At 45.3% G+C, this 13718-nt stretch overlaps 1 protein-coding gene across 1 annotated transcript in view; it reads right to left on the reverse strand.

The window, feature by feature from the left end:
- Positions 1 to 3481: 3481 nt before the first annotated feature.
- mgat5 (alpha-1,6-mannosylglycoprotein 6-beta-N-acetylglucosaminyltransferase) overlaps positions 3482 to 13718 on the reverse strand; it is a 78574-nt gene continuing 68337 nt past the window's right edge. Inside the window, exons 12-16 of the mRNA XM_035392659.1 lie at positions 6519 to 6665; positions 6002 to 6118; positions 5340 to 5414; positions 4448 to 4605; positions 3482 to 3902 (exon numbers count right to left, since the gene is read on the reverse strand). Coding sequence (XP_035248550.1) covers positions 3704 to 3902; positions 4448 to 4605; positions 5340 to 5414; positions 6002 to 6118; positions 6519 to 6665 — 696 coding nt within the window. The 3' untranslated portion in view covers positions 3482 to 3703. The remainder of the gene's footprint in view (positions 3903 to 4447; positions 4606 to 5339; positions 5415 to 6001; positions 6119 to 6518; positions 6666 to 13718) is intronic.

Here is a 13718-nt window from a genome sequence, read left to right on the forward strand (position 1 = left end):
GAGCAGTGCCAGCAAATCTTTTCTTTCTTGTCACTCGAGTGGAAATTTTTACAAAGCTGTTTGAGTTACTGCATTTTTTTTACCCACTTCCACACTCTGCTACAGGGAACATGAAACAAACAATTTTCAACAAATTACATGGACAGAAACTTTAGGTTGATGCCACTGAAAACATTAGCAAAATTAGCGCATGAAAGTTTTCTTCCTGTCATCCTACAGTTTGAATAAAAATAATTTGCCCCCCCCCCCCGAAACTAATTTTTGAGTAATGCAGTGAGGCATGACAAACTACAAATTAAAATCCTTTTCAAAACTTTAGTGCCTAAACTGTCAAAACTGTCAAACCCAAGTAAGCCATGAGATGGAGATTTGATCTCTTGTTTATCCTTTCCCAGAACAGGAAGTGAACACACTAACTGCGTTTACGAAACGGCAAACATTTAAATATGAGTAGGTACTGAACTCCTGTGGCCACTTTGTGACCATTAAACAATTATTTTCACAATCACTGCTGCTAAATTAATTGGTCTTGATCACTTGTCTAAAAAAATTATATATTTTTTTTAATCAAACCCTTCAGATGTTCGAGGACCAGTTGCCTATAATTTCCCAGGCAGTATGTTCTTCACGGATAGATAAATTAAGCAGGTCTACTAACCATTAAAAAGGCACATCTTGTACTTAGAAATGGTAGCTTGGCTGCTGAATAATTCTCATATTTACAAACATTACAATCAAGAACTATAAAACTCAAAGAGTAGACACTCTACAGGATATGGGCTCTATATTTACACATGTGCAAATGAATTTGCTTTTTACAAATGAGTAGCAGAACACAGACATGAGGTTGTTGCTGGCATTGAGAAATAAAGTGGAGTGTGCAGGTGTATCCCGTTTGTCCACTGACAGCTGCAGAGAAGACACTGATGAAAGCGACTGCAGTATCAGGGCAGCTACTGTACCACAACGGTTCCTTTTTGGTCACAAGATGGATCCAGGAGTTTTTGTCAAAAGTCACAAAAGATTTCGAGGCGTGCTCAATACCACGCGAGACGTCAATAACGCTTTTTAAATGTTCTGAACGTACTGTAAAGCCAGATTAGTTGAACGTTGTTTACTTGCAAGGTAAAATTAACATGAATGGCTACCTATACTTTCAATACATTTTAAAAAAAGAAATAGATGGAATAGAATTGTATTTGAAATCCAGTAATGCTCCAATACCATTCCTGCACTGATGATCGGTGTGGCGTGAAAATAGCAGTCAAGGGTTTTCCAGCAAACCAGACATTTAAGTTGTTTAAAATTCCTACGATTCAGGGAATGTCATGGGAACCGAATACTGTGAGCTGTGTAGTTAGTCACACTGCATGATGGCATGCAAGGGCACCTGCTGCTGTCTGCCTTCATAAAATGGCACATTGGTGCCCTCCTCTAATGCCAAATGAGAATGTTCACTTTTTGTATGCTGTCCTCTGCAGGCACTTCAGTTCAGTGAAATTTAGCAGCCTCACTGTGAATGCTGGACTCATTCTTTAACCCTGTGAGACCCAGACATCGATGTATTTTCAAGCCTATGTTGTGTGTTCTCTAGATATTTTCAGCAACCGTTGAACATGTTTCACTTCAAGTGTTGCTAAAATATAGGGCCTGGGAAATGTTGTTCTAGACTGAATGGCAAAAAATTTTGTTTTTAGAATGCCTGAGGGTCTCTCAGGGTTAAGAGTACTCCACATCTCTCACCACAGACACTGACCCGATCTTCTCTGGACAAACTAGTCCACCTGCCACACCTCACTTGAATATACATTTTTATAAACATTTACATTATTTTTAAATAACCTTTTCTTAAAAAAAAAAGAAGTAAATCTCCCTTCTGTTTCATAAATTAAAAAAGAACACAAATGCACCATTTCTTTCAGAAAACTGCAACACAAATAAAGATCTGTATACAAAATAAATTAAAAAAGAATTAAAACTTCATATGAACAATATACATTGTTGTTAAATTTGTTATGCTTCAACAAATATGTTAACATAGTGCATTTTATTCACAACATTTAGACTATCTTTAAAGTGTTTGATTTAATTCTGCAGGCAAAATGAGAGAATAATAATGCAAATGATTGCTAAAACAACCGATTAGTGATCCAATCAATATATCCTAGTCTTCACACTCTGTACATAACTATCACATACATCCATACATGTGCTAGCATTTTGCACTTCTATATTTATTAATATACTTATTCACTCATATAAATAAATATAGATACACATGTCTATATGTATAAATATTCCAAATCTATAAATTCTAATCGTGCTATTTTATTAACAGATACTGCGGCAAAAGCCAATAACGTGTGCAACATCTGTTGGAGTCAGTTTCTTTTTTTTTTTTACATCTCTCCTTGAATTTAGAACAAATGGCCTTTTGCCTGTAGATTTTCCTTTGCACCGTATCTGTTTCACGTACAATCAAACTTCCAGGTGCAGTGCTCACTGCTGTGGGAATCTGCGCTGGGGTTCATTACAGTGCAATATACTAGCAATTAACTTCAGGAACGGAACAGAACACAACGTTGAAATCAGATCCTTCGGATACAAAACCCCAAATAAAGCATCTTGACCTTTAAAAGACGTGTACCCCTTTTTTTTCCCATAATGCCCCATTGTGTCTGACTGGCCGTGACCGGCTAAATGTGGAGGAGGGGGACGATTGGACAGTGCTTGACCTTTCCAACCGCCAAGCTCTTCTGACTGAGATGACAACAGAGTGTGAAGATGGCCACAATGACTGCGTACAGTTTGTCATATAAAGTGAATTCTACTTCTGGGTGTAAAAAAAAAAAAAAAAAAAAAAAAAAAACAACTATTCTTCCGTCTTCTGTCCTCTTACCTGTTGCTGGCAATCAAAGGCAGCACTGCAGATTAGACAGTGTAGAAGAGAATCGGGGTGCACCCAAATTCGCTGCCATTCTTCGCTGGGCCAGCCTCCGATCTCTGTAGCCTCCCGCACAACATGCTAGTGCAAACACGGATCCACAAATGTTCGGACGTCAGGTGGGTGGGAGCAGTCCACAGTGGCGCGGGCATCCGGGTGGGCTTCCCTAAACCTGTCCTGTCACCTGGGGGATCGGTCCCACTGTGGGGATGTGGGATATGGGATGAGGGACACGAGAACAGGCTGGGTTTGGAATTTTGCGCTGCAGCACCACTGCCAGCATGCAGGGGGCGCCAGAGCCATTCAGACTCCTCGCCACGCTCGTTGGTTTGGAGTCCCGCCACCTTTATACACAGCTTAGCTGTGAGGTACACACCGCGCCCCCTCCTCTCCGTTTCCAAACAGCTCCTCCCAACCCTCCGCCTGCCATTCATTTTAAAACAGGCCCCCGTCTTCAGAACTGCCGGCTCCAAAAAAAAAAAAAAAAAAGCAAACATTCCACGAGGTCTGCCCCTTCCGCCCCCCCCTCCAAAAAATAAATAAATAACGGCGGTTTCTCCCCACAGACCCGACCTGCCCCCAGTGCGCGTGAGTTTGGGGCTAGCGGGGGCTAGCGGGGGCTAGCGGGGGCTAGCGGTGATAAAACCGCCGAGCTCTGGCGGTTTCGGCTCGTCCAGCACGCGCCTCTCCTGGCTCGCGGGGGGGCGGGGCGGGGCGGGGCGGGGCGGAGTCCAGGCGGGAGGAGCAGGGAGCAGGCCGCTATAGGCAGCCCTTGCACAGCGCCACCTGGCCCTTCATGTAGTCCCTGCAGGGGCAGACGCGCTGCAGGGACGGGTGAGCGCCCGCGCAGCTGAAGAGCAGCAGGTCCGCCTGGAACACGCAGTGCCCGCGCGCCGCGCCCACCGCCGGCACCACCGTGTCGCTCGACGACTCCGCCGTGCGGCACTCCACCCCGAACCTGCGCCCAACGAGAGGGGGGTCAGGGGTCAGGGAGGGGCCAGGGTGGAGACAGGGAGGGGTCAGGGAGGGGACAGGGTGGGGTCAGGGAGGGGACAGGGAGGGAACAGGGCGGGGTCAGGGCGGGGGCAGGACAGGGCGGGGTCAGGGGGGGGTCAGGGAGGGGACAGGGTGGGGCCAGGGAGGGGACAGGGTGGGGTCAGGGAGGGGACAGGGCGAGGCCAGGGAGGAGACAGGGAGGAGACAGGGTGGACAAGATGAATATGAGACAAAAGTATATTGTTAGATTTCACCATTTTTACAAAGACACTTACATACAACGTGTGAAAGACAGTGGGTACTAAGATTTAAGATTTTAAAAATGAAAAGCCACATTAAGAAACCTAAAGCAACCATTTTTACAGTAAGCCATCAGTCAAAACAAACTTTATTCAGCCTATTAATCAGTCTAGATTTTTCCAGGTCCTCAAAATGCACAGCGCTTATGTGTGTCTGTGTGTGTGTGTGTGTGTTTGTGTGTGTGCGTGTGTGTATATAGTCACGCACCTGGCCAGGTCTTTGTCCTTGTTGAGGTGCTGGAAGAAAGAGGGCTCACAGATCAGCTGCTCTTCCTGGCACACCTGCTTGCAGGACTTCCCCGGCTCGGCCAGCTTCACCTGGAGCGCGCTCAGTGGGGGCCACATCACCTGGCCGTGGCAGAAGTCCTGAGAGAGAGAGAGAGAGGGATGATGTCACACATCCTTTGGAACACTGAGAAGCCAAAGGTCCTCGGTGTTCCTCAACACAGTACGTCCGTGTTTTCACAAACTCACAATGCACATTTTTGTGATGATGCACATCAGGCATGTTCAGCTCTGTAGCCAACTTTCAATAGACCTAATAACAGCGCCCCCTGCTGGATGCAAATGCTGGTTCAACAGCAGAGATTAAACGATCATCACAGGATCACAGGCCCGAGACAATTGATCCAATCAGGGAATCGACAGCTCGGAAGCCTCCGGAAATCAAAGGCTGGGATTTGAAAGGTGTGGGAACCGTCTCAGCTGAAGACCGGAAGGCAGCGAGTGAGAGACGATGATACACGTGATCCAATCTGCACTGTACTCACATTGGGAGATGAGAGGAGGGGTACTGTCATAGGCTGGGGTTCTAAAACTCGGGTCTGGGGTACCTCAGGGGTCACAATAGAGAACCAGAGGGTTTTCAGCAAAATGGAAAATATTTTCCCTTTTAAAATATTATTTTAATAAAATATATGTAAAATATTTTCATGCTGGGATAGGCTCAAGCACCCCCTCACGACCCTGCCCAGGATAAGCAGGTATAGAATGGGAAAAATATATAAACTGTCAGTTGGGCTGAAAAAGAAACAAAAAAAGCAGCAGAACAGCCGTATAAGGTTTGAAAGTTAAGATGGTGCAGCTGGACGGAGGCGTACCTGGTTCTCGATGAAAGCGTTGACCCTCTGCAGCATCCCCTCACAGGTGAACTCGTAAGGCAGGTAGGGCTCAATCTGTGGGAGGGACCACAGGTGAGTCGGGTGTACACACAGAGAGACAGAGAGAGAGGTCCGGGTGCTCCCTTATAAAACTTTCATAAAACGCTCACTTAAAATGATTTTTTAAAAAGTTTTTTTTTTTTTAAGTTTAAAATAACACTGGTCTTTTCATCAGTTCAAATAACGCAGACCGGTGAAATGCTCTTTGTGTCCTCTGCAGAGTCAGAATGGCAGGATTAAAGGATGTTTGGCTCTCTGGGAGCTGCAGGCTGCAGTACGATCTCACAGATACAGGCCTCGCTGAACACTGCCATTGTTTCAGCAGCGTGACAGAACACAAGCCTTGCCCTCAACGCTCGACTCCCGGCCCAGAGGAGCAACATGACACCGCCTTTATACTCCTCTCTCTCTTCTTCTCTCACACGGGAACCTCTCCTGGGTGCTTACTGTTTATCCTTAAAATATCCTATCCTAAAATATAGAGTCCCATGCACATTCAGGCTGTCAGCGTAGGCGAATGCCTCGCATAAATATGCACCGCACAGCTGTGAAATCAATACTGGTGTGTAAGGCAGGCGAAGAGGAGTGAACGACAGCGCCACCTTCTGGCCGAGGATGGATCTGACGGCTCTGTCCACTTCTGCGGCGTTGTCGATGTTGACGGTCCACACGTGAGGCTGGCCGATGTACACCTCAGCGTAGGGGTGCTGGGAGGTCAGCTAGGGGAGAGAGGGAAATGTAAAATTCTCTGTATAGTATATATATATTTCCTTGAAGAAGCATGTTGCTATTATTTGGTTCAACAAACAGCAACATAGAGGTTGATTTAAATAACTGAAAATCTGTATTTTGAAATCGTGATCTTGTGGTATCTGGATCAGAATGATCCTTTCTGAAAATGTTCTGTGGAGAAAAAATCAGTAGGATCAGCCCGATCCCGAATTGCCAAAAGGGGTGATTTCATTTTCTGGACAACTGTGATCCAGATTTAAAAGTTTTGGAAGAACTGGTCCCTGATAATGAAAAATAAAGCATCAGCAGCTGCATTTCCTTCATTGGCTCTTGCTCCGTGATACACAATCCCCGGGGTCAGAGGTTAAACGTGGAAGATGAGCTCACCTCTCTGAGCGTGGGCTTCCCTTTGAAGAAGTCGGTGTTCTTGCTGCTTTTCGGGGGCGTGAACTTGGGGTTGAGGAAGGCGCAGCCGTTGGCGATGGCCTCCAGTGGGGCGGGCCCTTCGTACGGGAAGGACAGTCCCACGAACAGCTGCGGGGCGAGAGAGCAGAAGATCCGTCACGCCTCGCTTCTGCTGCGGGGGTGTGGGGGGGGGGGGTCAGGGGGCGGGGACGCCGCACCTCCCGTTCCCACGACAACCAAAGGCGCGCGTGCCAGAGCTCGCCCCCTTCAGCTGCGGTTCTGCTTTTACTGTTTCCTGCTTCACTTACCAAAAAAAAAAAAAGGGAAAAAGGGGATGGGGGGAATGTTTGTAAAGAAACCCACATGTTTCTGGGTTTGGGTCAAATGCACGAGGGAGGTCTGGCTCACTGTGAGACTACGGCTGTGTACACAGAACTTCCACACACACCAGACCAGTACTGACAGGGAGAGCATGGATGTGTACACAGAACAGGCCTCCACACACACCAGACCAGTACTGACAGGGAGAGAGCATGGATGTGTACACAGAACAAACTTCCACACACACCAGACCAGTACTGACTGAGAGAGAGCATGGATGTGTACACAGAACAGGCCTCCACACACACCAGACCAGTACTGACAGGGAGAGCATGGATGTGTACACAGAACAAACTTCCACACACACCAGACCAGTACTGACAGGGAGAGCATGGATGTGTACACAGAACAGGCCTCCACACACACCAGACCAGTACTGACAGGGAGAGCATGGATGTGTACACAGAACAGGCCGCTACACACACCAGACCAGTACTGACAGGGAGAGCATGGATGTGTACACAGAACAGGCCTCCACACACACCAGACCAGTACTGACAGGGAGAGAGCATGGATGTGTACACAGAACAGACCTCCACACACACCAGACCAGTACTGACAGGGAGAGCATGGATGTGTACACAGAACAGGCCTCCACACACACCAGAGCAGTACTGACAGAGAGAGAGCATGAATGTGTACACAGAACAGGCCGCTACACACACCAGACCAGTACTGACAGGGAGAGAGCATGGAGTGGCAGCCCATGGATCAAATGTGGATCATGGATAAAAAGACTGCATGTCCCTCCATTCCCAATACAATTTAGCACAGTCAACTTTACCTCAGCTTTCAAAATAACACAGGGATGCACTTGTTTTAAATCATGATGGACACTGCATAATGTTGGCATTCACTACATTTTTTTATCTGCATGAATACCTGTTTTATTTACTATTCCTATTTTATTTGTAGCTGCACCTGCTACATTGCTACTTCTTGGTCAGGTTTCTGAATTTGATATCAATAGAATTTACCTCATCAAATTAAGAAAGCATAAATAAATCCACAGTGTATGCAGCGTGAAGCTGTTTTACAGCATCACGTTCAGCCTTGACATAGGCTTCCATTAAACAGAATAATATAATGCCAGCAGTGTATAACCTGTAAGAACGGTTCAAGGCCAGTGGACCTGCACTTAGCAGTGTTCAGCGAGGCTTTCATCAGGTGCATTTTCAGCCACAAGTAATTATCCCCCGGGATAACACTCTGAGAAAGTTGGATGGACATGTTTTCAGTTCTATTATATTGTATTATTCTATTATGGCATAGGCTTTTGTACTCCAAAAGCACACGGTAATTAAAATGAACACATTACACAGACGAACACTGAGAAATAAATCATCACAAAGGAAACTCTTTTGTTCACAATAGGCTGGGGAGACCATGACCGATTCAACTAGATGCGAGAAATTAACCTCTGAAAAGCGTACAAACACAGGTACCACCTCACTCACTGAGCGTGCCCCAATCACCACTTCCTCTGGGTCTCTGAAAACAATATGTAAATACATCACTCTGATAGAGAAGCCTGATTGGCCGGCACAATGGCCACAGCGTGGGAAAGATGAGGTGGGCAAGGATGGGGGAAGGAGCTGGTCTTGTAACCTGAAGGTCACAGGTTTGATTCCCAGGTAGGAGGTACACTGCTGTTGCAAGGTACTTAACCTGCATTGCTCCAGTATATTTCTAGCTGTATATATAGATGCTATGTAAAAAATAAAAAAAATAAAAAGCTGTGTAAGAATGTTTGTAAAGTAAGACTGAGGACCCGCAGCAGCTGCTTTGAGCTCTGTGCTCAGCTGAGGCAAGCTTCCCCCTGCGCCCCCCCCCCCCACCCCCAACATTAGTCACATTCCACACTGTTACAGCATAAGCAGGAATTATCCACAGGCTTATCCTACAGGCAAGTGGCACTCGATCAGTACCGAGCTGTCCCCTGTGTGGACCCGATCTGCTGTTAGGAACACGGGTCCAGTTCACCAGTCCAGTTTGGAAAGAGTGAATTTTTAAATGAATTCATTTATTTATAGAAATCAATAATTTATGACAATTATAATTGAACGACTGAAAATGCTGATTGCTGAAACGGAAATGTTTTTCTTGCTTACCTACATGGTTGAATGTAAACGTGACGCCATAACTGTGAGGTGAAAATATTTCCATCTGTATAATTTCCATTTTAATAGCTTTTTGTATAATTCTATTTAAATACAATGCTGGTGCATATACAAGCTGGCCTATATGTTGTACATACACAAGCAAACATTGCTAGTCTGTCATCTCTGAGAACCAGCTCACGGCTGCTCTTCCTGCATCCTGGCAGCAGGGGGCAGCAGAGGCACACTCCTGACTGCAGCTCACAGTCTTGGGAAATATGTGCTATGCGTAGGTCTCTCCGGTGTAACGCCAGAAATGGGTGAGAGCACCACTGTGATTGGTGTACGGCCATGTGAGAGACTGTCACCGAGCGCAGGTGGCTAACGGGGTGGCACTGCCCCTGACCTTGTGACCCTGTGACCCTGTGGCCCTGACCCTGACAATGACCCTGTGACCCAGGCAAAAAATCAAAAAGAGAACTAGGAGTGGCAGTGTAGTATAATGCAATGTAAATGCTATGTAAAAAAAAAAAAAAAAGTTGTGTTCGTTGCTGTGGATAAGTGCGTCTACTAAATGGCTGAAATGTAAAGTAACATAACCTAGAACACAGACAATTCACACAGTGCTGCTTGAATTGCTTTCTAAACTTCTTGGGGATCAACAAAAAAAAAGCAACCTCACAAAATGGCTAGCATGAAAAGTTTGATTTACTGAAGTGCTTTACAGCCTAGCGAATGACTAGTGGGACAGTTTTGTCGGGGTGAATACAAAAATGATAAAAATGATTTTAAAAAATCACAAGGAGCTGAGCTGAATAAGTTACTGTATGTAATGTATGATGGCTGCAGAGCACACAGATAGCAGAGACGAGAGGTACCGCAAGGCCACCAGTTGGTCCAAGCTCGATTCCTCAGAGGTGCTGCAGTTCACCAAGAAGGTCGACAGCCTTTTTCCTTAAGCCAAATGTCAAACATCCCTAAAATATCCCCACTGACTGGGGGTCAATCATCATAACTGGTCAACTGCCTTTTTCTTAAGCCAAATGTCAAACATCCCTAAAATATCCCCAATGACTGGGGGTCAATCATCACAACTGGTCAACTGCCTTTTTCTTAAGCCAAATGTCAAACATCCCTAAAATATCCCCACTGACTGGGGGGGGGGGGGGGGGGGGGTCAATCATCATAACTGGCCACTGAGCGCTAAATAAGTACAGCAGATGAGTGACATCGATGTTTGCAAGCGGCACTCCCACTGTAAATTCAGCACGATTCATTTCGAACCGTGGACACAAGGCAGTATTTTGAAGTGCTGTGTGGGGATGTTAGCTTTTGTTTGAAGCAGTGGGAAGTAAATAAAAAATGAGAGCAGTTGCATAACATTAATGTTTAAGTAAATAATGAGCGTTCAGAATAAAATAGTTTGTAGCAGGGGTACACAAAAAAAGAAATTCAAGGTTCTAAAATGTGGTTAAATCCGATCACAGATAAATGCGCTGAATTTGGCAACGCACTTCAAGCATGTCTTCATATGCTAATAATGTGTTTCGCACTGCCGGATACAAATGGTCACATAATTTTCCAGATCAATCTTAAATCCTTCCCGATGCCGTACACAACCTGCAGTGTATCAGAAATCTTTCACATCGATCACAATGTATTTTCCTTGAGGAACAAATAGAATTCCTAAAACATAATTGTCTGTCCGATCGGTTGATTCATCCGTGGTTACAGACACATTGTTGGTTGTTTGATAAGTTCTTTAAAGCTGATTTTGCGTAAAGCAGTGATCTGCCACATGTACTTCTACTGAAGCTGTCTAGCTGACGGACTTGTCCCACTGTTTATTACACGCTTGATTAAAAACGCATGTTTGGATCATTCAGTTTTTCTAGTGCAACGTTTGCGCTCAGGAAAACATCTGTTAAATCCTGAATGGCATCCAGCCACCAATCAAGGCCGTCTCTTCCCCAGCTGACAGATGATTCCACCTCGGTGATCTAATACCATAACTGTTTGTTTTATTTTTTTTATTTTTGGTTTTAATGTGTGCTTACATTGTGAAACATGGATACTGTGCTCGTTTGCACAGACGTGTTTTTGCAGTGTGTGCATTTGATGTGAATATCCATGTTCACTATCCTTTCTTTCGCTCTCTCCATATTAGTTCAACTAATTGTTTTTAAAATCATCACAATTAGCCACTTGTATAATCAGCCACTTGACTGTGCTGTTCGAGTGCGCACAGGGACCCCTGGAGGATAACAATTGAAGTGTAAGGTTAAATCCTTCCGGGCCGTGTGGGTACAGACAAACTGGTGGCCCGAGCGTGCTCATAATGACCCCCAGAGCCTGTAATAACCACACAAAATACCCCAGAGCCTGTAATAACCACACAAACTACCCCCAAATACCCCAGAGCCTGTAATAACCACACAAAATACCCCAGAGCCTGTAATAACCACACAAAATACCCCAGAGCCTGCTCATAACCACACAAAATACCCCAGAGCCTGCTCATAACTACACAAACTACCCCCAAATACCCCCAGAGCCTGTAATAACCACACAAAATACCCCAGAGCCTGCTCAGAACCACACAAAATACCCCAGAGCCTGCTCATAACCACACAAAATACCCCAGAGCCTGCTCATAACCACACAAAATACCCCCAGAGCCTGTACCACCGGCTAACCTCCCCATGCGGTGCTTCACAGAGAGATGTTCCTGTTGCTCCCCCCCCCCCCCCCGACCCCCCCTATCCCGTTACGTCCCCAGCGGCCCAGCGGAATCTGGCCCTTTCAGTCCGAGGGAAGCGGCTTTCAGAGGGGGGGGGGGGGTTGAGCGCGACCGCGGGAGCAGCTGTGTCGTGTGCGACGGGGCGCACGGGGTCCCCCAAAACACGCGGTGTCACCCGGTGCTTCTTTTACTACACCGCAAGACCGCGGCTAAGCTTGCACAGAGCGCAGGCCGAGAAAGACCTTTCAATACAGTATGTGGCCTTGACGACCAGCAGGGGTCGCTATATAGCGATGGAGGAGGAACCCTAACCGACTGAACCTTCCCATTCCCTGGGCAATCACCTTTCACATTGTCCTATTGCGCTACTGGCTACAGTCAGCACTGGTATTTGATCCAAGGCCATGAGGCTCATCCAGACAAAATACTTTTTAACACAAAAAATTTTTTTTTTTTACATTTTGCTAGAGCTTCCCACAGTCTCCTTCACAAAAGTCTCAGGACCAAAATTTTGGAACCTTTGGTCTGGGACAAGCACTCCATCACCAGTAACTCAAAAGCTGAAGTCGGTGTACAAGCACATCTGAAAAATAATTGCACTGGGTCCCAGGGCGTGAAGTTGACTGACATATCTGACAAAGATCTGCAGATTGAATCGATGCTTGAGACATCAACCTGCAAACTGCCCAGCGTTTACTATAGTGTGTGGGTATTTCAAACATTTGTAAAACATTTAGCTGCAGCGTAAACACAGTTAATTGAGAGAAAATGCTAATTCCCTGCATGCATCTTGTTCCTTGGGTGAAAGAGTCAAACACTACAGCCCCCAGCATCCTTTTCACCGGAGCGCAGTTCGTCGGATTCCGTATGCTGTTCCCTGCAGACCCTGGTGAATTTGCATATTTTCTGCGCAGACCTTTTGATGTGCTGCTCATTAGCATAAGAGAAACTGTGACGGAAAGAAGAGTCAGTTAAATACGAACACTGCCTTTCTCACCTCACAGCACGGTATGTTTTCTATAAGCGTATGGTGCCCAAAAAAAATATTGGCACCCTTGACCGAGATAGCTGAAAAGTTTGTAATAGACTATAAAACGAAAAGTTTTGTTCTATTATTATACTGTTAAAATGTGTTTAGTAGGCTATAAAATAAAATAAAAACACAGGTAATGGGCTATATTGTTTGCACAAAATCATATAGCAATTAAATTCCTTTAAATACAAAACAAATGTTCAGAACAAAGCTATTTTTTTAAAACAAGTAATGTTTTCATCTCCCAAAAAGATATGGGTCAGGTCTTTGACCATTCTTCCATAAAGATATTTTTACCATAAAATCATCCCAAACATACCTGAAGATCAATCAAAAGTGGGTGAACTGGTCATTTCAGTCTCCTTAACCGATTCTTTGTGGTTTGAACTGAACAGGCCAGTCCACAGATGCAGATAAAGGATCTGAAGGATTACGAAAGAAGCTGTATGAAAGAAAAAATTTTAATCCCTCTAATATTTTATCCAATCTCGTAAAAAAACTACAGGAAACCACTCAGTAGTGTTATCCTTGTGACTGGAAGGCATAAAAATACTAAAAACGGGCACACATGAAAGAAAAGGTTTACTTGTCAGAAAAAAAACTTTTAACCTTGGCATGAAAAAATATAATTTTCCCACTTTTTGAGCGTACAATATAGCTCATTACCCGTGTGGTGCATTTTATAGACTTTCAATATTACCAAGGGAGCCAATACCTCTGGAGGGCTCTGTACTTGTGAGAACAGCTGCAAGATAAGAAAATGTGAATCTGTCTAGAAAAATTAAGTCTGACATGCCTGCGATAGATTGGTGACCTCTCTGTCCAGAGTGTATTCCTGATTCGCGCCCCCAATGCATGCTGGGATAGGCCCCGGCACTCTCTGCGACCCTGACTAGGATAAGCGGGGATAGATAATGGATGGATCTCAG

The sequence above is a fragment of the Anguilla anguilla genome, chromosome 15 (genome assembly GCF_013347855.1).
Source record: "Anguilla anguilla isolate fAngAng1 chromosome 15, fAngAng1.pri, whole genome shotgun sequence".
Taxonomy (NCBI): domain Eukaryota; kingdom Metazoa; phylum Chordata; class Actinopteri; order Anguilliformes; family Anguillidae; genus Anguilla; species Anguilla anguilla.